This window comes from Zeugodacus cucurbitae, chromosome 5, assembly GCF_028554725.1.
Source record: "Zeugodacus cucurbitae isolate PBARC_wt_2022May chromosome 5, idZeuCucr1.2, whole genome shotgun sequence".
In the NCBI taxonomy this organism is placed as follows: domain Eukaryota; kingdom Metazoa; phylum Arthropoda; class Insecta; order Diptera; family Tephritidae; genus Zeugodacus; species Zeugodacus cucurbitae.
Window position 1 is genome coordinate 45,005,950 of NC_071670.1, and position 25,268 is coordinate 45,031,217.

Here is a 25,268-nt window from a genome sequence, read left to right on the forward strand (position 1 = left end):
ACTACAAAAAGCGAAAACATAACCTCCACAAATAAAAAACTACTTTAAAACAAGTAAGGAAGAACTAAGTTCGGGTGCAACCAAACATTTTATACTCTCGCAATTTATTGATATACTTTTATTAAGATAACACACTTTGACCCATATATTCGGCATAAGGTCCACTAGAATAACGAAATTAAGCATATTTAGTTTATGAGAGCTGAGGTAATTTATGAAACGATTTCACCAATTTTCACCACCAAGGTACACTATATCCAAAACTATATGCTCGCATAATTTGGCTAAGATATCTCATATATTAACCGATATATGCGGAATAAAACCTACCGTATTTTGAAAAACCAATAATTAGGTATATGGGAGCTACAGGGAGTTAAGACACGATTTTAACCACTTTTGGTAGAGAGACACACTATTAGATGAAAAAGATTCCCTCTGAATTAAATTAAAATATCTGAGAGATTTACCGATATTTTCGGAGAAAAGTTACCCTTTGACACTGAGTTCTTCATGTTCGATATCCGGGGCCTTGAAAAGTTATAGTCCGATTTCGAAAATTTTTTCACAATTGATGCCACAGCTCAAATACCGTATTCGTGTAAAGTTTTATTCCGCTATCCTCATTGGTTCCTAATGTAGATACTAAAAGTGAATGATTCAGATGGAATTTAAAATTGAGTTATGTTAGAAGCAGGCGTAGTTGTGAACCGATTTCGCCCATTTTGCATCCGTGTTATCAGGGTGCCAAGTAAATATTATGTATCGAATTTCATTCGAATCGGTCGAGTAGTTCTTGAGATATGGTTTTTGACCAATAAGTAGGCGATGCTACAACCATTTTCCATTTTTAATCTGAGTGCAGCTTCCATCTGCCATTTCTCATGTAAAATTTAGTGTTTCTGACGTTTTTCGTTAGTAAGTTAACTCAATTTTAGGAATTTTGAATCTAACCTTTGTATGGGAGGTGATCTGATTTCAACTATTTTCATGGTGTTTGATGGGGTACTTAAGGGAAACGATTGCAGAAAGTTTGGTTTATATAGCTTTAATGGTTTGCGAGATATATACAAAAAAAAAACTTATTTGGGGGAGAGGCCACTCCCACTTCCTCAAAAAAATTACATTCAAACATGACACTTCCTAGTGCGATCTTTATACCAAATTTTGTATAGCTTAGTTATGACACTTTATGTGTTTTCGGGTTTCGCCATTTTGTGGGCGTGGCAGTTGCTAAGCAACTTTGTTGCGAGAGTATAATAAGTCGTTGCCTACATTTAGGTGTTGAATGATTGTAAAATTAGAGTAAAATCAACAAAACTAATTAAAAATTCGTAAAGCTGTTTAATAAAATAATAACAGTACAAAATACCGTAATATCAAATAAAAATACAATTTTAGGGATAAAGCACAGTTAACACAAAAAACCTATATAATTCGCAGTTCCATAATAAAGCAAATAATAAATCTATATTGATGTTAACTCGAAGTTAAAAAGCAACTAAAAACTCCTAGAATGTTAGGGTTCCACAGCGATTTTCAGTTGGAAGCTGCATGAGATTGTGATAAATAAATAGGAACGACCACTTTAGAACTCACTAATCTAAACGACTAATATCTATGTGTTGGTGTGATGGTTTCTCGCGTATCTGGCAGTCCATCTCGGATGCCACGTTCGGCACAACGCTTGTAAATATATAAGCCAAGCAGTGGAATTGGCGTTAGCAGAGCCACCGAGACGGGTATGACTGTGGTGAGATCGGCTTCGGGTTGTGGCAGACTGAAACGCAGCAGGAATATCGATATGCCGGTGTTTTGTATGCCCGTCTCGATGGCGATGGTCAAGGAATCAACAGCATTGCGACGCAGAGCTTTCGACGCGCACCAAGCCAATATGTAGCCCAGCCAAGGCAACGCCAAACCGGCCACGATAATCTATGGGAGGAAAACACTTGTTAAAAAATCAAATACATTTTATGAAAGCTCTGCACTCACCTGCCAGGAGAACAACTCAAATAGGTAGAGATTTGTGACAATCGCAAAGATGATAATAAAGAGGATGAGACAAGTGGAAATCGGTTTGAGTAAGCGCACCAGCACGCGTGTCAGACGCGGCGACCAACGTTGTATGGCCAAACCGATGGCGAGCGGCACCACCAGTGATACCGCAAACGTCGCAATATTTTCGTAAGGCACCGTTATGTTTGCACGATCGAAAATCAGCTGACCGAGCGTAAAGATCCACAGCGGCATCATGCCGAAAGCGGCGAAATTGCTGACCGTCGTCATTAGCACGGAGAGATTAATATTGCCACCCAAAATGACAGCCCAAATGTTCGATGCGCCACCACTCGGCGAGACGCCGGTGAAGAAGAGTCCCAACTGTAGTTCTGGTGAATCCGGAAAGATGAGCACACCCAAACCATAGCCGAGCAATGGCATAATTATGAATTGCGTTAGAAAGCCTATAATGGGCGCCAGTGGGCGCGACAATAAATTCCGCAGTACCGTAACATCTAAAGCGGCGCCAAAATTAATATACAACAATGAGACGAGCAGCGCTACGGAGCCGGTGAATATGTGATCGATGACACGCGTGCGTCGTATAATTGTCAAGGCGAGTGTACCTTCAGCGCGTTCGCTGCTATTGACGCGGCGCACATACACCTTGGTGGAGCCGAGGAAGAGCGCATCGATGGTGACGTTGCCGCTCCACGAGTGTGTGTTGGGATTTATAACATCGACAGGTATGAGTTGCGCCACACTGGCGAGATGTGGATTTTCACTTAAGACCTCAAAGGAGGCGTCCAGTGGTACATCTGTAAAGGTAAGTGTGTATGTATGTAAATGAAAAGTAGTGGATAGTGTTGGAAATTCTTACTTAAATATACATTTTTTATTAATTAAAATTGAAAACAAGAAAGGAAGGGCTAAGTTCGGGTCTAACCGAACGTTTTTACTCTCGCAATTTATTTATGTACAAAGTTGTATTATGTTGTTGTATTATGAGAACACACCTGTTCGACCTGTATATTCGGAATAAAGTCCACTAAAATAACGAAAATTATTATATATAGTATATAGGGGCTGGGATAATTCCTGGACCGATTTCAACTATTTTTGCCACCAAGCTACATTATATTCAAGACTATTCGCTCACTTATTTTTGCTAAGATATCTCACATATTAACCGATATTTGGTCCACCGGAAGTTTGAAAACCCGTTTATGAGGTATATGGTAGCTGGAGGAAATATTGTCGTGATTTGCCAATTTTTGAAACACATCTTCTTTGAATTTCTTTAGAATATTGGAGAGAGTTAACGATATTTTCATTGTTCTATATTTGGAGCCTTAAAATTTTATTGTCTGATTTCGGTGTTTTTACAGTTTTTATGCAAAGTTTTGTTCCGATATCTTCACTAAGCGTGGTTGCGAATCGATTTCTCCACTTTTTGAAAGTTTAGCATTAGGATGACAAGAAAATGGTTCGAACCGAATTTCGTTGAAATTGGTCGTGCGGTTTCTGAGATATGGTGTTTGACCCATAAGTGGGCACAGACACGCTCATTTAAAATTTTGTATACCAAATTGAGTGTAGCCCTGCGATACCTTCTTTACCATGAAATTTAAGGTTTCTGCTGTTTTTCCTTACTGAATTAAAGCATTTTTAGCAGTTTTCAACATAACCTTTTTATGGGAGATAGGCGTGGTTATAACCCGATTTTACGCAGCATAAGGAAGTGCCTAAAAGAAACAAGTCTAGCGAGTTTGATTCGTATAGCTTTAGTAGTTTACGAGATATATATTAAAACTTAGTAAGGGACAGTTCCACGCCCATTTTACCAAAAAATACATCCAAATATGCCCCTTAGAGTGATGCTTTGTACCAAATTTTACTTTCTGAACTTTAATTTAGATATTTGGATTTCAAATCTACTCGTCACCCTGATCACTTTGATATACATAACCTTATATCTTACTCGTTTAGTTTTAGGTGTTACAAACAACCGTTATGTGAAAAAAAAACTATAATACTCTCTAGCAACTTTGTTGCGAGAGTATAAAAATCTCACCACGATGACATTGACAAAAACTTAAATCCAAAGTGAAATTCGGCAACAGAACTCGTTGACCTTCAGCTTGACCGCTTCGTTTCCGAATTTTACATGCTTGAGTTATCACGCTGAAATTTCTTCCACGTACTTTTCAATAACTAATAAAAATAATTTTATAAGAAATGGACGTGAGCGCATGATAACTGCTAAAATTCTAACTAATATTAAGTGTTTCTAAGAGTTTTTCGTTTTTTGTGGCCTTCGGTAAACCAAAGGTAACTGTTTTTTTTATTATTTTTTGCTCTCAATTATAAACAATTCTATTATTTTTAACCGCTTTGCTTTACACTCATTCCATTTGTACATTTTGTAAACACACTCACACATACCTGTCAGTTCCAACAACACTTCGGAACTCGTTCCCATATGCAATTGCAGTTGTTGTGGCGTGAATTGAGCATGCCAGCTGGGGGCGGCTGGCCACAAGTCGCGCTTGCTCTCCGCGCCCAATTTGTAAGGTGTAACTTGTTGCACTGCTGTGTTGGCTGTTGTTGTTGTTGTTGTTGTAGCGAATGTGGAAATCACAGCTAGCAAAATGCCACAAATTAATTTTGTACGCGAATACATAGCTTTTGCGCAACTCAATTCAATTCAATTCAACAGGTGATTATAGAGGTTTTAAAGTACATATATATTTATATAAAAACAGTTCGAGTGCGCGTAGAAATAACAACAACACGAAATACAAATTAAAACGATCACTTCATTACGCCAATTGTAACACTAAAAAGTTGTTAAAGTTTGCAGTTGGAGGTGTGTGTGGGGGGTGGAGGTGTTCTATATACATATATATTAACACACTGCTTATCACACAACGCGAGTGTTGAGTGGATAACTTTTAGATATATGCACTTTCTTATTTTTGCCTCTTCACATTTCAATCTTATTCTACATCATACTTCACAACAGCTTCTTGCTATTTACTAGAAAGTAAATGGAATAAATCGTAGCGAAATTAAATCACAACACAAAATGCCGAAAAACACGAAACGCGACGAAAATATATGTAATTATTATGTGCAAACACCGACGAAGCCAGTCAAAAGTCGAGACACCAATAATTTAGTGAAAACAAACATTGAGCGCTTTTACCGCTACACTGTCTAAGCGCGGCTTGCGTGTGAGCGCTGCGCACCAAGAAAGCGGAGAGAAAATCACAAAAATTACACTCAAAAAGTCAACAGTCAACTCGCGTCTCAAGCATGCTTCATGCTCTTTTGCTCATACGACTGTGCGCGTCCATCCGTCCGACCAGCAAGCGGCAGCAGCAAAACGTGAATGAAGGTCTTTTGCGATTAGTGAGTACAGCACAATTTTACTAAATATATTTTTTTAATGTTTTCTTTATCACTAATATTCTATTTAATCACCACTTAGTTCGGCTGCTCTATATTAAGAGCAGCAACATCTTTGTCACGCAAATGCGATAAAATTGTATTTTTGTATTTTTTGCTCGTTTGTTTTTTTTGTTGTAACTTGTTTGCGTTGAGATAAGATTTTTATCTTTTTTGTTTTTGTTTTTTATTTATGATCGGCAAATAATACAATTGTGAAATGAAGTGTATGTGGCACAAATATAACAAAAAAAAACATGATTCAGCGAAATTAAGAGCAATCAGTCATGCCAAAGAGATACATACATACATACATACATACATACATACTAATAATGTCAACGATGTTAAACATTTTTTTTATTAAAATATAATAATAATTATTAATTTTTTTGACATAGAAAATTAACAAAAAATATATTATCAAATTATACAATTATGTAATTATAAGTATTTTTTTTTTTTTGTAATTACACGATAATCAGTAATTTTCACTAGAATATAATGTATAGAAGAAACACCGGACGGTTTCAATTGAGATTTTTAAATACTAAACATTTAAAATTGTACACATTTAATTTTCAAACTAATTGAACAAATTACTTGATTAATGGAACCTTTAAATTAGTCACAATCAAGTAATCAAAATTGTTTTACAATATATCTTATCTTAAGTCATTTCTTAAACTTTAAGTAAACCATTACATATTGATTACCTGCAATAATGATTATGGTAAAAGTAATTGAAAAGCCATTGACAATTACTATAATTGTAATTAATTGCTAATTATATTGTCAGTAATCGTAATTGATATCAATTTAGATCTTATTTCTCAAAAATATTAGGTATAGTTTATAATAAAGGGGGTTTCAATAGGGACGCCATAAAAGTAGACAGATAGGGACATCAAACGACGCCATATTATTTCACGCTCATTTGACATTTCTCTGCAGTAAGGTTTGCCATTTCATCCTATTATAATTTACTACCGAAATTCGCAGGCAGTGGCCTCAATTTTGCAGAGCGCTACGTCCAATTTATGGTCGTCGTAATCGTCCTGTCAGATCAACAATTGAGTGTCTAGTGGATTTGAATTCACAGGTACAGTCCAAAATGTTCCCGTTCCAGTGAGACAAAGAGGTGCCCGTAGTGTCTAAAATACTGGTGCTGCTAGCGCATCAATTGAGGAAGACCCAAATCAGTCTCTCACACGTCGGTCTCAAACGTTGGGCATCTATGTGACGTCGTTGTGGCGAATTTTGCAAAAATATCTTGGCCTACATCCTTAGTAGATCAAATTGACGCATGAACTGAAGGCAAATCGTCGTATGTTCGTGAATTGGACTGAGAAACAACTTGAAAATGATACGGAGTTTCATGGAATAGTCATCTTCGGCGTTGAGGCTAATTTCTGGCTGAATGGCTTCGTTAATAAGCAAAAATATGAGTTATTGATCAGGCAGCAATGCACACCTACACCATCCGTCACAATTGCATATCGAGAAATCACGATTTGGTGCGGTTTATGGGCCGGCGGCGTCATTGACCTGTACTTCTTCGGTATTGATTAACGACCGGCACGTTATTTTGAATGAGAATCGCTACCACTCAATGATAACCGAATATTTTTGGCCCGAATTGGATGATGTGGACTTGGACAATATGCAGTTCCAACAGGATGGCACCACAAGCCACACAGCGAATGTCACAATCGATTTATTGAAAATCAAGTTTGGTGAACATGTAATGTCACGAAATGCTATTTGACGCCGTTAGCCTATATCGAATAGAAATTGCAGCAGTTTCGGTCGATTTATACTTGAAAACCGTCGAAAATTGGGTTCAGCGTCTAGCTTTCTGCAATCGTGCCCATGGTGGCATTGCAAAAGAAATCGAGTTCCATACTGGCATCGATGGTAATTTAACAGGAATAAAGAATTTTCATTGATATCCCAAACCGAACCAAACTTTTGTAGCGCTCTTATTAAAAAACTCCTTAACTATGATAATTACAATTACAGTACTGCTATTCCTTAAACCCCCTAAATGACAATTCATATAATCGAAAGCCACTAACAAATTCAAGTTCAGGTAAAATAAATTTAAATATTAACTTTTAGTATGCACTGTATTCAACATATTTTTTAATAGCAACATTTGCTTGCGTGAAGTAAATATAAGCAAAAAATGATTAATCAATCAATTAACATGCGATTGTAAGTATAAAACATTGCCTACATTTAGGCGGTGTAAAATGAAAGCGTTCTAATTAGAACGGTATATACATATAAACAAATCCAATTAATAGTATTTATAAATTTTTAAAATTGGCAAATAACGTAAATAAACAAAATACAGTTATCTGTATAATTTATGTCGCGTAAATTCCAAAAAAAAATATTTCTTAAGCTACGAGAATATATTGGTCAAATCACTGAATCCATTTCGATCGAAAAATGGTTCGATACGATCGAAAAATATTACACCGAAATTATTGAAACCGTATCGAAAATACAAATATAATGTTCATAAATTTAAATAATATAAAATACATACTTAACTGTGATGCTATATTAGAGAAGAGAAGCCAAGTATTTAGCAATGATTTCACAATTGCACAATATTAGTATGACTTAGAGATAAGGGAATTATCATATTTATTTTATAAGCGTTTGTATCCGCAATATTAAAGAGATTTGTTTGCGCCGCTTAATCACAGAATACAGCGTCATATATATACTTTCAACAACAACAACAAATTTACAAACGTGCTTTTAAGCTTGAAAATCCTGTTTTCCAAAGCACGGTTTCGAACTAGAAAGCAATTGCTCCAACAATAACACTAAAAACAAGAACTGTTTTGTAGTAAACTCTGAATTATAGCAAATCTCTTATCAATTACGTGACTGTCAACAATTTTTCGCTCATATACTTTATTTCAATAATACAAATGCTTATCAATTCAAATTACAACAGAACCAATTATGTGTAAAAAAAAAATCAAATCTCCAACAACACTACGTGTTTATCGCACTCATGTGGCAGAAATGATTTTTCCTAGTATCTGTAGTGATCGGGTTTGAATGGACCAGTCTTAGGCACACCCAAGTATTTGGATTGTTCCTCACTCAATTTTGTCAACTTCACGCCCAATTTGTCCAAATGTAGACTGGCAACCTCTTCATCCAGTATCTTCGGCAACATATGCACATCAACGCTGTACTTCTCGGCTTTGGTCCACAATTCAATTTGTGCCAGCACTTGATTACTGAACGAATTGGACATCACAAAGCTGGGATGGCCATGCGCGCAACCCAAATTCACCAAACGTCCTTCAGCCAAGAGTATGATATGATGTCCGTTGGCTAGTGTATAGCGATCTACTTGTGGTTTGACATTAATCTTCTCCTTGGCGTTGGCATTCAACCAGGCGACATCGATTTCGCAATCGAAGTGACCAATGTTGCAGACGATCGCATCGTCGGGCATGTGCAGGAAATGTGCGCCAGTAATGATGTCCTTGCAACCGGTTGTTGTTACGAAAATGGTGGCTTCTTTGCATGCTTCCTCCATGGTGGTTACTTCATAACCTTCCATAGCAGCCTGCAGCGCAATGATTGGATCGATTTCGGTGATAATAACACGTCCGCCGAAACCACGTAGCGCTTGAGCGCAACCTTTGCCCACATCACCATAACCGGCAACACAGCACACTTTGCCAGCAATCATCACATCGGTGGCGCGTTTAATGCCATCAATGAGGGACTCGCGACAACCATACAGATTATCAAATTTGCTCTTGGTCACCGAATCGTTGACATTGATGGCTGGCACACCGAGACGTCCCTCCTTCACCATTTTGTATAAATTATGTACACCGGTTGTAGTTTCTTCGCTCAAACCCTTGATGTCCTTAAGGTATTGTGGGAACTTTTCATGTACCAAATTGGTTAAATCACCACCATCATCGAGGATCAAGTTCAAGGGTTGACCATCTGGGAAAACCAAAGTCTGTTCAACACACCTGAAAATATAAAAAAAAAATTATGTAAAAAATTATTTCTTTTTTAATTCTACTTAATATTGTCTCACCATAAGTATTCTTCATCGGTTTCACCTTTCCAGGCATAGACGGGTACACCGGTCTTGGCAATAGCGGCCGCAGCATGATCTTGTGTACTGAAAATATTACAGCTGGACCACTGAACCTGAAAACAAAAGCATAAAATGCATAATTTATAAACGAATATTTAATGAATTGCTACCGATAAAGTGACAAGGTTACTAAGGCTATCAACGCAACATCTTTTTGAACTCTTGGCCTCAACAGAACAGCTTATCAACAAAAGAATACTTAGACACTACTAATTACATACGTAAAATACTTAAGCATGATATGAATAATGGATGTGAACGCAATTATCTTCCTTGACGTATTATATGAAAACAATAATGATAAGCATCTTAAGATTTCCGTTTGAGGCCTGGCCGCCTAGAAATTAAAATACTTACTTCTGCGCCCAATTCGGTTAGTGTTTCTATCAATACGGCTGTTTGTACTGTCATATGGAGACAGCCAGCAATACGTGCACCCTTCAGCACCTTTTGTGGTCCATACTTCTTGCGTATGGCCATCAGACCAGGCATCTCATTCTCTGCGATGATGATGGCTTTGCGTCCCCATTCAGCAAGGCTGATGTCGGCTGAAATTAATTAAAGTTAAAATTATTACTTTTGCTATGGTTTTCAATTAGATTTTCTAATTTGATTTCATTCCAATTTGACTCAACAGCTGATAGCTAACTTAACCTACATTGCATTTGGCACACTTACCAACTTTGTATTGAGGCTTCATTTTAAGTTGTGTTATTTGAGTCAGACCTGTAAACAAGCGTATATTAGATCCTTTATTTAGTTTTATAACTATAAAATAAATAGTATAGTTAAATGCACGGGAAAACAAAGACTCACTTGCAACCGGCACGTATGGAGTTGGAGGAAATAGTGAATTTTTGAACAGTCTGTCTTTCAAATGAAACCCAGCACGCGTGTATTATAAATAAACGTACAGGGTTGCATGCGGCACTTAAAGATAAACAAAAAACTGGTATAAAATAATTTGGCTAAATGCAACTAAAGTATTTTTAATATACTTATAAACAAAAAACTAAATAAATAAGTAAATTGGAATAAGTATAGAAAATCATTAGAACGTTTGTTAAAAAGCACATAAATTGTACAAATTTATACTAAATCGTGCTAACCCAATTCCACGTACATATGACATTGAAAACTTTGTATTTCAGTGCATTTCAGCCGCAAAGTTACTAACTCAAACTCAAAATTAAACAGTAAAAGTTTTGAATAGCTGTAGTTACTGATTATGTACCGTACTTAATTCTGTGAACTTATGTATTAGCTGATTTTCTAAATTTTGATTTCTTTTGATATAAAATTTAGCTGAAAATTTGTTGATTTTTAAGTTTGTACAGCGCCAACGTGATATGGCAACTCTTGCATTCCAACTGGATCCAATTGGAACATTGTGTAGCAGTGTGGTGAATAAGCACAGGGTTGTATTTTACAATTTGAACAAAATTTGCTTTCACAATTTTAAATTTTTTCTTTATTTAAAATAAAAAATATTATATAATTTATTTTATGCAATAATTACATCTACTTGCTTTTAAAACTGTTTGTCTTATTCTCATCTAGCCTTCACATAATTTTATACCAGCAAATAACTCACCACTATCCAATACCAGTGTTGCCGTTTTCACATTAAACTACATTTTATTAATGCGCAACGAATTGGAAATATGCGAGCACAATTTGCTCATCCCTGTTTCACAGTTGTGCGCGAGAAGCCGAATTGACGAGACGTGAATTAACTTTTAGTGAACGTGAGTGTAATTAGTGCTGGCTGAGCTGCTTTTACAAAAATTCTTTGCTGGTAGTGGTAAATGGGTAACATTTTTCTTTTGTGCGCTTGGATTTTCAACTATTAACCAATTAAATAGCCAAAATTGAAGTGTAGTGAATTAAAATGAAGTTTATTGAATAAATCAAATAAACGTGTGTTAATAAACAAAGAATGAATTTGTGAAAATAACAATACATTAAGAAATAGCAGTTTTGTGTGTATCTTTGCTGCTGCCGAAAAGAAAGCTTTCGTTTTAGCCAAGATAGAAAAAAACAACAAATTACACACGCTGCATAGGATGTGTGAGAATTCAACAATCTTTGTGGAATATTAACAAATTTTCGGGTAAATAACTTGTTTTACTACTTATTTATGTTAAATATGGTTGAAAATTAGTTTTATCAAATAAAATATTTGTAATAACACGCAATTGTGTTAGTGTTGGTGTAAAGCGAGGTCAAAAATTATGCCTGAATCTAATGGCTGTGGCAGTGGCAACAGTCTGAATCGGCGATGCGAAATTTCGCCGTTTCACAATTTTTTCTGTGTAGTCAGTTACGTTGCATTTGTTCTGAATGCAACGAATATGCTGACGTGCAATAGTAATAAATGTAATAAAACAAAAGAATATTACAACAATAAATGCAGTTTTAATCACACAATTGCATTCGCATAGTGAAACAAATTAAAGCCGCAAATATTGTACGCTGTTGGTTCAGATACAATATTATTGTTGTTGTTGTTGGTAGTGTAAGTTGTGGCAACAAGCAATAGGACACAGTTATTGGATACACAGCAACAACTACAACACAATTTATTAAAAAACGATATAGCAATAACAACAACGCTGACTTTATTAGACATCAAGAGAGCTAGCGTCGCAACTAAATACAACAACACACCACATATAATTTACGTGCGAAAACAGAGTATACGCGGCAATAACAACGAAAACAAAAACAGGTTTCTATATGAACGCCGACGTTGGCGTCACTGCCACGGTTATTTTGGCCGCTGCGCCTACCTTTTGCTAGCGCTCGTTAGCACATTGAAAAGGTGGGGCAGAACGCTACCAGTGTTGCCAAGTAAGCGCCTACTCTGACCGATACAGTTGCGCGCGCGCTCTCTTGAAAAATGTTAATTTTGTATTGGTCAAGTTTCGAAATGTTATGATTTGAAATTCAAATTGGTATGGAAAGATATACAACAAAATATGAAGTGAAGCAGATTGCGTGATAAATGAGTATGCCAAGTGGTAATAGTGAAAATGTTAATTTTTTCAAGCCATTGCTGTTGTACGTTCAAAAAGGGAGTAACCGTGTACTATTTTCGACTGATGACGTCAGTTTTGAAGTTCACTATTATTGTCAGCTTATTTTGAGCTTTACTTGGCGTTTTTTAATATTGTTTTTAGTAAAATATTTAATTTAATTGCTCCTATAATATTTTTTTTTGGCGGAATTCTAATTGGATTTTATTGGAAAATTATATGAAAATGTGGCTTGTAGCAATGCTGTTGTAAAGTCAGACCTTGGACTCAGAAGACGTCCATACACTGATGCTATCGATATTTTTAACTTATTCTGATCATTATGAACAAATATCAATAGACTATACTCACTAGTTTAGTATTTTTGTTTAATTGCTATTCAAATCGAGTGAAATTTATATAATGATATTACAAAAATATATTTATTCTGCAAGTATTTAATAGTAATTATTATTTATAGGTAATTATGTAAAAAATTATACAGTTAAAAGTTATAATTGAACCCTTTGAAAAAAAAACAACAACATATGTATATAAAAATAAAATAATATATAAAAATATTTTCTAATTGTTTTGTGTAATTAATATTTAAATTATGCTATCTCCGATGTGTTCCTCTTCCTTAAAAAGGCCCCGCAAAACGTACGCAAACAACAATTATCACTAATTTTTATACCAATTAAAAGACAAATTCTTTTTCCACATTTTTTCATATTAATTAATTAAAAATAATTTTTTTCACATTTTTGCTCAAAATACATTAATGACATTCTATAATTCTTCATTATTTTTATGTGTGTAAGCATTCTGATACCTTAATTGCGAAACGTTATAAATAATACAAAATTGTGTGTAATTGCCTGCCCGGGCTGACCTGTCAAGCTCAGTGGCACAGTTTCTATGATATCACTAGTGAATTATGTGCTTTTTTAACATATGTTTTTACTTTTACAAAAAAAAGAAGAACTTCTATAACTCGAAGTTCTCGATAATTCGAACTTTTGAATTGGCAATAGAAGTAAAATTACATACAAAATTCAATCCATAAATCGAACTTTTAAATTTTACTATCGAGACAGAATTTTAAGAAATACTATATAGTAAGGTGACGAACAAAACATAATTTTACATTTATGGATTTCATAAATCATGTAACAAAGACATGGGATACAGACGTCAAGAGCATGTGTTAACGTATTTAAATAAGACTTATTGCGAAAATTATGTTTTAATAAAAATTTCTATAACTCGTAGTCTCTCTAATTCGAAGTTTTTTTTGTTTGTGGATTATGGTTATTTGAGTTAGAGAAGTTCCACTGTATTTCAACATTTGTTTGATTTTGTCCAACAATTTATCCATTTGACAGTTTATTCTTTACATACATATGTACATACATTGTCAGCTTCAAGCATTTACGTCTGTTTTGTATTATGAAAGTGAATTTAATTCTTTTTTGTTTGCTCTTATTTTTCCACCCTAAATCATTATTGCAAAACCAATGCAAACTGACAGTCGCCAATCAGCAATTCATCTCTACATACATATGTATGTACATAGATATGTACATGCATTGTATACAAAATTGAGCCCTTTGTGTCGGTGGCTGCAGCAGCTGCTATTTTGCTATTTATTTAATTTATTTAATTTTTTGAAATTCGTATTGAGTAGTTTAACGAAAATTGTGCACAAATGTTTTTGCATTTTCAAAGTATATTTTCGAAATTGTTTATTTACATGCTAGAATTTACTTAATATATAAATACATATATGTATGTAAGTATATGCATATGGTGGCTATAAATTTACTTCATATAAAATCGTAAAAACATTTTGAAATTTGCATTTTCCCAAAAATTATAATTTTTTTCCAGCTTTTTGTATTCATTCAAATAAAATCGTCCACTTAACTTGAATGACAAAAGAACTAACACAAAAATTCATATTTATACCAGCAGTCTATATACTTTCATATGTATAAGAATACACACATATGTAAATATGTATATAATTCATACAAAAGTGTTTTTATAGATGCCATAAGATACTCAAAAGATTCTTGATCCACACACAACTCGGTGCGAATTTACTTATTCGCCGCTTTATTTTTGTATACACATACACAAACAGTTGCAAAGTTTATTTTTTATATGGTTGCTATATTATGTATTTGTCAATTTAAGTAGTATTTATTCACCGTCGTTTGTGTATATTTTTGTTGTTTTTGTTTTTTTTTTTTGCTTTAGTTTTTTGGTTTCATATAATACTTGCTGTATTTGTATTTGTATTGTCTTCTCTTTTCTGTTGTCTGTCGTCTCTTTTGATGGTGTCTCATTAATTTGTTTTTGTTCGTATTATTATTTATGCGAATGCCTTTGTTGTTGCTATTGTAGTGGTACAATTTTATTTGTACAATTCTCTACAATTTTGAGGTTTTGCGGTCGTTTCATGCCGCAACTTTTTGTTTTTTATTTTTTTTTTTCGCTTTTTTCGACCGCCGTTAGCACACGCATTGGTTTGCGCGCTTTACCACAGCTTGTTTAACACCCGCGTTTGCGTGCGTCCATGTGTGCGTGTTGGCGTTTGCGGCACTGGCGGATTACGTCATTTTGTTAGACATTCTCGGTTGCTTAATTTTCGTCCGTTCACTTGCTTGCTTACTTAATAAAGCTTCCATGTGCTGGTCTCCGCCATCTGTAAATATGCTTTTTTGGGTAGGTTGTGTGTTGAAAGTGATTTTTTATGTTGTCCTTGATTTAGTCATATTCGTTTCTAGGTAGTAAGGAAAAGTAGCTGGTTGAGCTTTAAAGTCTTACTGAGAAGAAATCCACTAAGTTAACCTGCTTGGGGGATTAAGAAATACCAAATAAAATACTGGTACTTATTGGTCATGAATCTGAATATTAACCGATAATTGAAAAGTGCTAAAAATTTACAAACTTTCGAAAATATTTTGGAATTTAAGCATATTTATGAAGAAACGTTGGTTGTGGTGAGGCATACTTGATGTTGATGAATCAGTATACTGAAAGTAGCAACAACACTCAGCTTAGAACTGTCGATACTATTGCAGTTTGTACAGTCAAAGTCAACACTGACTTCATCAACTTTGCCGTCCACCACAATCAGTTAGCAGTAGATTCCAAAACGAGTAATAATGAAACCGCAAGCGTTCTAAAGTAGAAACACAAACAAAAATTTTTATATACTGTGATATATAGTAATAAACCAAGAATAAATGCTTAGAAATTGCTATGAGTAATGACATGAGTACATGAAGTAATACATACAGTTGAACTTCCATAACTCGAATCACTATGGAAGGTACTTTAAATGAAATTTGACTTCTATTGCCAATTCAAGAGTTCGAATAATGGAGATATTCGAGTTATAGAAGTTCGACTTATGGAAGTTCAACTGTATTTAAGTGTAAGGAAAAACTCTAGCTTAAGCATGACTTTTGTGCAGCGTTCAGACGCTACATCTGCATTTTCTAAATTTGCAGCAACCAAGCGAGCGTGTCGTGTCATCGACTGACAGTCAAACCATAGAATCGCTTACAGACGAGTACACATGCATAAGTATGCTTCTAGTTACTTAATTGAATTCAATTCGCTTACATGAATCAAAAGGCACCAGCATGAATGATGAAGTCAACAGCGAAGAAGAATAATATTCACCATAAAAAATTAAAGGTAGAGTGGATAGAACTTGTTGGTTGGCTAAAGAAGAAAAGAAATACATGGGTTATTATATACATACATACGTACATATACCTTTATATTTATGGCTACAATACAAAGTTAGTTAAGATTTTATTTATTTACTTAGTCTTCATGTGTTTGTGTGCGGCTTAGTAAATAGAAATCATATTAAATTTAACGTTGAAAGCGCGAAAATACGCATACATACTTATGTACATATATATTTTTATATACTTGTTTGATGCTATCTCTGCCAGTAAGCTGCCTTGAGGATTAGTTGTAGACAGTAGCGCTTGATAACTTCTCTAAATAGATAGGATAAAAAGGTGGTGACCGATAATGAATGCGAAATCTGATTATTTTTGTTTTATGTTTTTTTTTTATACAAAGTTATTGCAAAAATTAATTTTTAGATTTTAGAGTGTCAGGAAGAGATGATGTCACGTTCGGGAAATTGTTTTCAAAAAAGAAAAACTGAAAATGTGTGATAAATAAATGAATCGATGAGATTTATTCTAATAATTTTATAAAAGTAAAATTAAAAAAGAATAAAAAATGTTAAAAATTAAAAAAAAAATATTTTTTAAATATAAAAAATATAAATTTTAAGATTAAAAATAAATCATTGTAAAATAAAATCTTTTTAAAAAATATTTTAAAATTTAAGAATATTTAAAATATACGTTTTTTAAAATCTTAAAAAATATAAATTTTAAAATAAAAACGTAAATTTTAAAATTAAAAAAAAAAAATAATTATAATTAATATAAAATGTGAAAAATATAAATTTTAATATTGTAAAAAAAAAATTTAAAATAAAATCTTTTTAAAAAATATTATAAAATTTTATAAAAATTAAAAAATATAAATTTCAAAATTTTTAAAAATATTAATTTTATTTTTTTTAATATAAATTTTAAAATTTATTTTTTTTTTATATAAATTTTAAAATTTATTTTTTTAATATATATAAATTTAAATTTTTTTTTAACTTATTTTATTTTAATTTTGCACAAATTTTGATATTACTTTATTTTTTCCTATAAAATATATTATAATTTCAATATTCAACATATCCTACTCATCAGCTTTGCAATGCTATCACGTACGATAAACAAAATTGAAATGCCATCCAGCGTATTTAAACTCATAACTGAAATTAATACCGCATAAATCAAAAATCATTCATCGAAGCAAGTAACTGAGCCATTTATAATATTTATTAGCTCAAAGTTGGTCGAGAAATGCTATGGGGAAGCATAAAACAACAGCAGCGTACAACGCCGGCAAATGAAGTGGGTGGGGGAGTCAACTTGAGTGGCAGAACTTAGTATGATGTCACTTTCTATATGTGAAAAACCTACATATTTACTCTTGCACACATAAATATGTGTAAGGCGCCGGGTGGCATTGGACACGCAAATAAAGTGTGGATTTCATATTGTACAGACATACAGACATACATACAAAACGCATAGTGATATAGAGAAGTGTTTGTATGCTTAATCGTATACAAAACCAACTGCGAAGTGCAGGCGAGCAGGCGACACGGCGTTACTCAGCGATAAATTTTGCCCGCCTTGAGGAGAAGGGCAAGGATTTTTGACGCTATGAGGGAAATATGTATAAAGAAAATCAGCAAAATTATTTGTAAACGCAATATAAATATGTTTATTTACATGTATATATACTTAGTATAGGCATAAACATATTTCCCTGTTTTCTGTAGGTATGTATGAATATGCGTCTTTGTGGAGTAAAAATCGATAATTCGGTTTTTGTTTTCTTTTCTTTGCCACAACTCTGCGGTGGCAAGCAGTGACAAAGTAAATACGTCAAAAGGATTTTAATTCATGCTTCTTATTCACTTTTTTTCGTCCTTACCGCTGCTTAATGCTGAATCCTTTGACTCTCTGCTGCTTGACTGCGCACTTGTGATTCGGAATTGAGTTCACATACATTTATGTATATAAATAATGTCTATATACACTTGTTTACGCTGTAGTACATATATACTTTCATAATGGAATACATAAAAATATTCAAGGACAATATTTTGCAGCTGCTCGGCACTTTGTACGAATTTACCGGATATAACTTTGGTGTAGTCTAAAGGAATTTTTGTGTATCATAAATGTTTTTTATGTATTCTGTAAATATATATATATATATATATATATATATATGTATGTAAATTGATGTAGGATTGTGAAGGAGTTGTCAGCCATTTGAAAAAGCAAGGCATCAGCAAAAGTATTGTACTTCAAGTAAACAAGTAAGGAGTAGCTTTCCATTTTCAAACAGCAAAAAGCTTTATACAAAGATGCATGTATGTATGTATTTACATAAATCCGTATATATATTTTTTTTATATTTTTTTAAATGAACTTCTATTCGCTATTCTTCCTTTAATTTATTTGTTCAATTGCGTGATTAAAATAGGTTTACTAATAATAAAATGCATAATACCCTCGCACTGCTAATAATACACACACAACAACAACAACCACAATCTTATCAATTCCCACAATTGAAAGTGTGTAAATAAACGTTAGAAGGTGGCTAACATGTTGCCGTTGACTACTTACTACACTTGTATTTGCTAGCCGGAGGGTTGCTTACATAAAAATAGAAATTATTTTCACTTTCATTTATTTTATTTTCCACTTATAGTACTATAAATGACTAATAACCAGCTGCTGTGGGCCAACTTCTTCCCCCTCGATGTGCTTAGAATGTACAATTTGTTTACGTAACTACTGCCAGGGGTGTTAGGGTGCGGTTCGACCTGTGCTAAATGCGTAATTTTGCAGGTTTAGTGCGCTTAAAGTGGGTGCAATTAGTGGGTGATGCGGTATGTGGTGGTGAGGGGAATGTTGCGCTATATGCAAGAAGAGTACCAGTAAAAGGATTTGTAATCGAATTGGTCATTCATTTATACTACTTTCATGAAGATTAGATCAGATATATTTTGAATAATATATATGTTTACATAATTATTATTTAATTCAAACAAAAAAAAAAAAATATATTTTTTTAATTTTTTAGAATTTATTTAAAATAACTTAAAATAACCATGAAAAAATAATACCCTACACAAACAATTTTAGAAATAAATATCAACTGAAACTCTATTTTTTTAATATTTTATTTTTAATTTAATTTCTTATTATTAATTTTTTATATATTTTATTATTTAAATTTAAATTTTCATTTTAATTAAGGATTTTCTTTAATTAAACTGTTTGTTCCACATATTCTTAGATCCATTCTACTTTTTATTTCTTTTTAATTTATTTTATATTTTATTTTTAATTTTTTATTATTTTTTTATAATTTTTTTATTATTTTTTTAATTTTTTTATTATTTTTATTATTTTTATTATTATTTTTTTAAGTTTTAATATTTTTTTTAAAAAATTTTCATTTTTAACGATATTCATTAATTAAGCTGTCTTATTCCACATATCCTAAGATTAGATCCATACCACTTTTTATTTTAAATTTATTGTTTTTTTTTTTAATTTTTGTTATTATTATTATTTTTAAATTTTTTTTATTATTACTTTTAAATTTTTTTTATTATTATTTTTAAATTTTTCTTATTATTGTTTTTTTTATATATTTTTTTTAATTATTATTTTTTTTATTATTTTTTAATTTTATATTATTATTTGTTTAATGTTTTAATATTTTTTCATTAAATTTTCATTTTATTTAATAAAATTTAAATATCCTTAGATCCAAACCACTTTGGTTGCGTATACGCTCCGTCGCACAAGTGCTCATATTCCACCTCAGAAGTTTCTTCACATTTTTTACAAATGTCAAGCAGCAGAAACACAAGCTTAGCTAACTAACTGTTAATAGATATATGTATATAGGTAACCACGCCCACTTCTGCACGCCATCACAACACTGTCTATGTGGTTGTAGCTGTAGTTGTACTGCAGGTGATTTGTTGCAATACAAACTTTTTCTCGCTGCCTCTGCATACCTTCCAATTATTTATTTAGTGTTGTCGTTGTTGTTGTTTGTTGTGCGCAACCCTCTGCAAACCACAATTCTATATACCTATATATGTTCGTATTTTTTGCGCCCCAACGCTACTCAAACGCCTGCGATTATGCAATTGCACCGCGCGCCCAGCTCGCTCACCAACTTAGAGTGCATTGCACTTTTAAGTGCCGGCCGGTTTGTGTAGCGAGCAGCGAGCAGCAGGTTGGCAAACGAGCTTTGGCGCATAGTTGGCAATTATATTGGTAAGCCAGCCCCCCAACCAACGTCCCTCGGCGGCGCTTGTAACTGCCGCTTAGCGCCACACTTACGCTTGCAACACTTCGTTTCCTCACCACTACCAGCACCAGCGGTAATTTTGCTTGCAACATTTCTATTAGCTGCGCGTGTGTGTCTGTACTGCTGTGCAACATTATGTGGCATGCTGGCAATTACATGTTGTTTTATTATTTAATTTTACTTTCTTGTTGTTGTTGTAATGTTTTGCTTCTTATATTTTCGCACTTTTCTAGCTGACTGCATTCGTTCGCTCAGCGTCATTTATTCGATTCAGCTTGAGTTGGTGTTTGTTGCCTAGCATGTAATTTTATTATAATTTTGTTTTTTTCTTTTTTTTTTCTTTTTTTTTTCTCTCTCGAAAAAGTAGGTTAGAAGTTTCTGCACTCACATGCAAATTCATTTTCTGCCTTCTTATTACCCCAATCCAGTCTACTTGTTATCCTCCGTCACTCTTCTGTTCCTCTGACAGTTGTGACTTACTGCCGAAGTACACTTTTGTGCGCCTGAATTGAATTACTAAGTGCAATGAAGCAGTTTACAACAAAAGTTATTGTTTTACTTCTCATATTATATAACTTGTGAGAAATGTGAGAAATGCTTAGCCTGAATGTGTTGTTAGCTTGTGGGCGCCTTTGTTTCGCATTTGCCGCTGTGTAAAGGGTGTTGAAGTTGTTAATACTTCAGCAAACTTTCCCCTAGATCGGCCGTGCTTCTATTGCATTACACGTTAGTTTTTAGTTTGAGTGAATTTAAGGTTTTTTTCATTAAAGTTTTATTTCATTGTGTCATTTGATATATTCTCTCTTCAAGCTTTGTGGCATACAGTTTTAATTACATACATATATTGTTTACTGGTTGGCGTTTCCATAACGTAGTTTTTTTGTAAAATAATCGATTTTTTTAATGTATTAGGTGGTTACGGATAGTTGAGATTTTTAAAAAATCAATTTCTTTTTTTTTTGTATTTTCGTTCAGTGAAATTTCTTAAAAATATTCTCTGAAAATTTAAAGTTGATCCGACAATTACTTTTCGAGTTATTCGACAAATAACAAAGAGCGCTCGGGCACTCCAAAACGCTAGGGAGCATGTAGCTAGCGGCAGCTGCACGCGGACTTAAAACTATGTTTTTTGAACTGGCGCAACTGTAACTCGAAATTTGCTCAGTAGATTTTAATGAAATTTATATAGCTTTTAGAATACATAATAATTCTGGGCCTGATCGAAGCTTTTTTACCCAAAAATTTCGATTTTTTAAGACCAATTATGATTTTGATTGATTTTTCCCCCGAAAATCTAGAAAAAAATTCCTGAGGCCGCCATTTTGCTAATTAAAAAAAAAGAAGAAAAAGCTTCGATGAGGCCCAGGATCATCTATTTATAAAACTAATTTTTCGTAACCGATTGATTTTAAATGAATTTCCAAAGACTTATGATAGTCACCGCATGAACCTGTTTTTGTAACGCAAATTGTAAATTGTACATTGTTGTTTTCAAATAATGTCTTATTATTGCTTTTGTAAAATAACATGATTTAATAGCAAAACAAATTACTGATAATTCTCATTTTTCGTGTCTCTGACTACTCTTAACCCCTTAAATTTCTCTGATGTCTGAGGAAAATGGACTCGAATAAGCAAATATTCATATTATACATGAATCGTCGCTCCTTAACGTTCGTTTTTTTTTTAGATGACCACTACAGATCGAGTGTGAAGTTATTAGGGAAGACCAGAAAGTTTTCGAAAATTTGGTTATTGCAAACCAAAAAATATTAAAAAAAAAATATTTATTCATTCGTCATTATTCACTTATGCATATGACCAATTGGCGAAAAACTTCTCAAACTCGATTCAACAATCGATAATCGAATTCAACAATATATATTTGTAGATTAGATGTGAATACCTAATTAGAAGTCCTGAACACCCGGCATTTGCTTTATGAAACTCTGAATATATCTCTCCGAAACAAGAAGTCGTAAAAGAACCTATACTATTTAACAATCGGGTTGATATCAAACATGTTCTTCATGCACTGGAAGTAATCTAATAAGTATGTCAAGAGGTTTCATGGGTAAAAAAGACCTATTTTCAATATTTTTTATTTAAAAAATTATTTATTTAATTCAAACCATTTTCTGTCTTCTACATATTTAAAGAATAATTTCTGAAGTTTTCAACATAAAAAATATTAAAACCTCTCCATTGTGACGTCATTTTCGGCGACACCTCTAAAAAAAGTGCGTTCGCGTTGTCAGCATAACTCCTGACAGGATCATCCAAAATGAAAAAAAAAAAACAAAAATAAGTGTTTTAGTTAAGACCATAACTCGTGCTTGAACGAAGGAAAGACAAAAAAGGTAAAAATTGGAATTTTGGCAGAAATTTTTCCAAAAAAATAAAAATTTCGTTCAAATTTGCTTGTCATTTTTTTTTTTTAAATAGTTGTAATTAAAAAAAAATCCTTCGTCCAAACACGAGTAAATTGTATCTCGAACATCTGTGCAAAATTTCATCAAAATCGGCTGAGTAGTTTTCGAGAACATTTGACAACCGACTTTGAAAACACGGTTCCGAGAAAAACGCGATTAAAGTTTTGAGTAACAATAAATCAATCGTGACTTGGAGCGCACACTTTCCAAAGGCTGTATCTCCGAAACTATTATTCGGATCGACTTGAAAATTTAGGATAATATTCTTGAGATATTGATTTATTGAACCCACGAAACTCTTTTAATCCTTAAGTGGTTTTCATAACCAATAATCAAAAAGATCGTTTTTTAAGACTCTATATTGTATATCCGTAACATGTTAGATCACCTGGTTTATCATGTGGATCTTCTTTTGGCCTGTCTCAGTACTGAACTCTATCTTTCTGAGAATGAATATATGCGTATTTTCACTAAGCGCACAATAAAACGTAACGTAAAGTGAATAACGCACTCCACAGAGCATTGACATCTTTGCGCATTGAATTTAATGTTGGCACTTTTACGCTATTTATGATAACATGTAGAAATCTATATGTTATCAACAAAGTAGAAGTTATGGATTGTCGGCAGACTAGCACTCAGACCTCATTTTTTTATAGTTAAACATTTTACTAATATTGCGTATGTTAGCTAAGGTGACATAGCGGTTATGTAAGTTACATATATGCTTGCTACTATGCATACCATATGTTTATACCAATATGTATGTATATCTATCTATTGAGTCACATAAATTTCTAAATGCACTAAGAAGCACATATGTATGTATGTCTATATGTCTTGTATGAATGACTGTATGTAGGTTTACGACGTCAAACGGTAATGTTTTCCTCACTAATTACAGTTAGTTACCTTATGAGTGGAAAATTATTATAAATGCCGCCATAATATGAAACACATTATTATTAACGACTGTAAAATTACGCATGTGTGTACTATTGTGTGAATTTTTGTGTGAGTGTACCTACAAACGCATTTTCAACAATTAAGAGTCAACACTTCTGTTAAATAATAAAGAAAAAAGTAATAATAGAAGCGTCGGAATAATAACGGCACTTGTGAACACATACACACTCTTCACAGTGACAGCACAACTGTTCCCAAGTCACAAATTGTTGGGAAAATGTGAAAATATACTTACATTTCTCCAAACACACATAGTACATACATAGACATTCTTACAACCGTCCAACGTCGGTCTCAAGCCTATAAATTAAATTAGGAAACGTGCGCTTAACCCAACTCACTTGCGCTAGGGGAGAACGGTGCGAAGCTCTAGACAGCGGACGAAAGCACCAAAAAAAAACCACATGGCATACACAGGGCGTAGCCGCCAAACAACTCTCCTACAAACTGCACACTCGCACACACACAAGCGAACGCTATAAACTCATAGCTTAATGGCGGGAGCCACGCTTAGATGAGCTGAAGTGACGGCCGCTCTACGGAGCTGTCATTTCTACTTCTGGTCGTTTAACGAACTTGTGCGCTGATCACTGCCAGAGCTCAGCAGTTTGCTTAGAATTTCCGAAATTACTCATAATTCTTCCATATTTTGCGCTCAACTAAGAATTGTGAAGCGTCTCAAGCTAAGCTTAGGTTGACTCACATGTGTCTATGTTGGCGGTTATACGCACTGAGGCGTGTTCAGGCTGTCATTTTTAATTTTTATTTACTTCGATATTTTTCGTAATTTTTTCAGCGTATTCGCAGTCATGAAGATACGATTTTTTTTTCAATTTCCGATTTGTCTGTATTCATGTGGTTAATTTTTATCCGAAAACAGTTTGAATTAACAGTAAATATTAATTAAATATATTCGATCTGGCTTCTGAAGTTTGTGAATACATTTCAAATTGAACACGCAATGATATTTCGTAGAGGAGGGCGTCTATAATTCATAAAATATCTAAAGATCTTTATTAGCTGTGAATAATGGGCAAATAAAGTAGCTGACTCCGGTTCTAACGGTCAAATATAAATGAGAAGAGCTTGAAAAGTATAGTTCGCGGGTTTGAAACACAAATTTTGAAGTTTCGATCACACAGTTTGAAATCTATCAACGGTCCCAAATTTATATTACTTATCCATATACCTTTGCGCAGAAATGTAAGCAACATTTGCTTCATTATC

The 25,268-nt window shown here is 33.4% G+C and overlaps 3 protein-coding genes across 13 annotated transcripts in view; 1 reads left to right on the plus strand and 2 right to left on the minus strand.

Annotated features, from left to right (window-relative positions):
• Positions 1 to 187: 187 nt before the first annotated feature.
• On the minus strand, positions 188 to 5,419 carry LOC105213738 (P3 protein). Its single transcript, XM_011186786.3, has 3 exons — positions 4,447 to 5,419; positions 1,996 to 2,819; positions 188 to 1,935 (listed from the first exon to the last, which is right to left on the minus strand). Exons 1-3 carry the CDS (start codon positions 4,682 to 4,684, stop codon positions 1,612 to 1,614), a joined length of 1,386 nt encoding a protein of 461 aa, XP_011185088.2. The 5' UTR covers positions 4,685 to 5,419; the 3' UTR covers positions 188 to 1,611.
• A 2,931-nt stretch (positions 5,420 to 8,350) lies between these two features.
• On the minus strand, positions 8,351 to 10,512 carry Ahcy13_1 (adenosylhomocysteinase). Its single transcript, XM_011186787.3, has 5 exons — positions 10,424 to 10,512; positions 10,286 to 10,333; positions 9,965 to 10,155; positions 9,545 to 9,660; positions 8,351 to 9,476 (listed from the first exon to the last, which is right to left on the minus strand). Exons 2-5 carry the CDS (start codon positions 10,305 to 10,307, stop codon positions 8,510 to 8,512), a joined length of 1,296 nt encoding a protein of 431 aa, XP_011185089.1. The 5' UTR covers positions 10,308 to 10,333; positions 10,424 to 10,512; the 3' UTR covers positions 8,351 to 8,509.
• Positions 10,513 to 11,254: 742 nt separating this feature from the next.
• Positions 11,255 to 25,268, plus strand: part of Nrg (neuroglian) — a 113,095-nt gene continuing 99,081 nt past the window's right edge. For 6 of the 11 annotated variants that reach the window (XR_008471373.1, XR_851789.3, XR_851790.3 and 3 more), the window contains exon 1: positions 11,259 to 11,411. The gene's annotated coding sequence lies outside the window, so the exon portion shown is untranslated. Of the gene's footprint in view, positions 11,420 to 25,268 lie in introns of all 11 variants that reach the window. The other 5 variants (XM_011186791.3, XM_011186790.3, XM_029041339.2 and 2 more) reach the window with 5 other exon arrangements.

Excerpts from the sequence above, each read along its gene's own strand:
- LOC105213738 (XM_011186786.3), bottom strand. The coding sequence starts at position 4,684 with ATGTATTCGCGTACAAAATTAATTTGTGGCATTTTGCTAGCTGTGATT. Across the intron at positions 2,820-4,446 it reads AGTGTTGTTGGAACTGACAG|ATGTACCACTGGACGCCTCC; the intron begins GTATGTGTGAGT and ends TTACCTTTACAG. Across the intron at positions 1,936-1,995 it reads TTGAGTTGTTCTCCTGGCAG|ATTATCGTGGCCGGTTTGGC; the intron begins GTGAGTGCAGAG and ends TTCCTCCCATAG.
- Ahcy13_1 (XM_011186787.3), bottom strand. The coding sequence starts at position 10,307 with ATGAAGCCTCAATACAAAGTTG. Across the intron at positions 10,156-10,285 it reads GAAGCCTCAATACAAAGTTG|CCGACATCAGCCTTGCTGAA; the intron begins GTAAGTGTGCCA and ends AATTAATTTCAG. Across the intron at positions 9,477-9,544 it reads ACCGATGAAGAATACTTATG|GTGTGTTGAACAGACTTTGG; the intron begins GTGAGACAATAT and ends TTATATTTTCAG.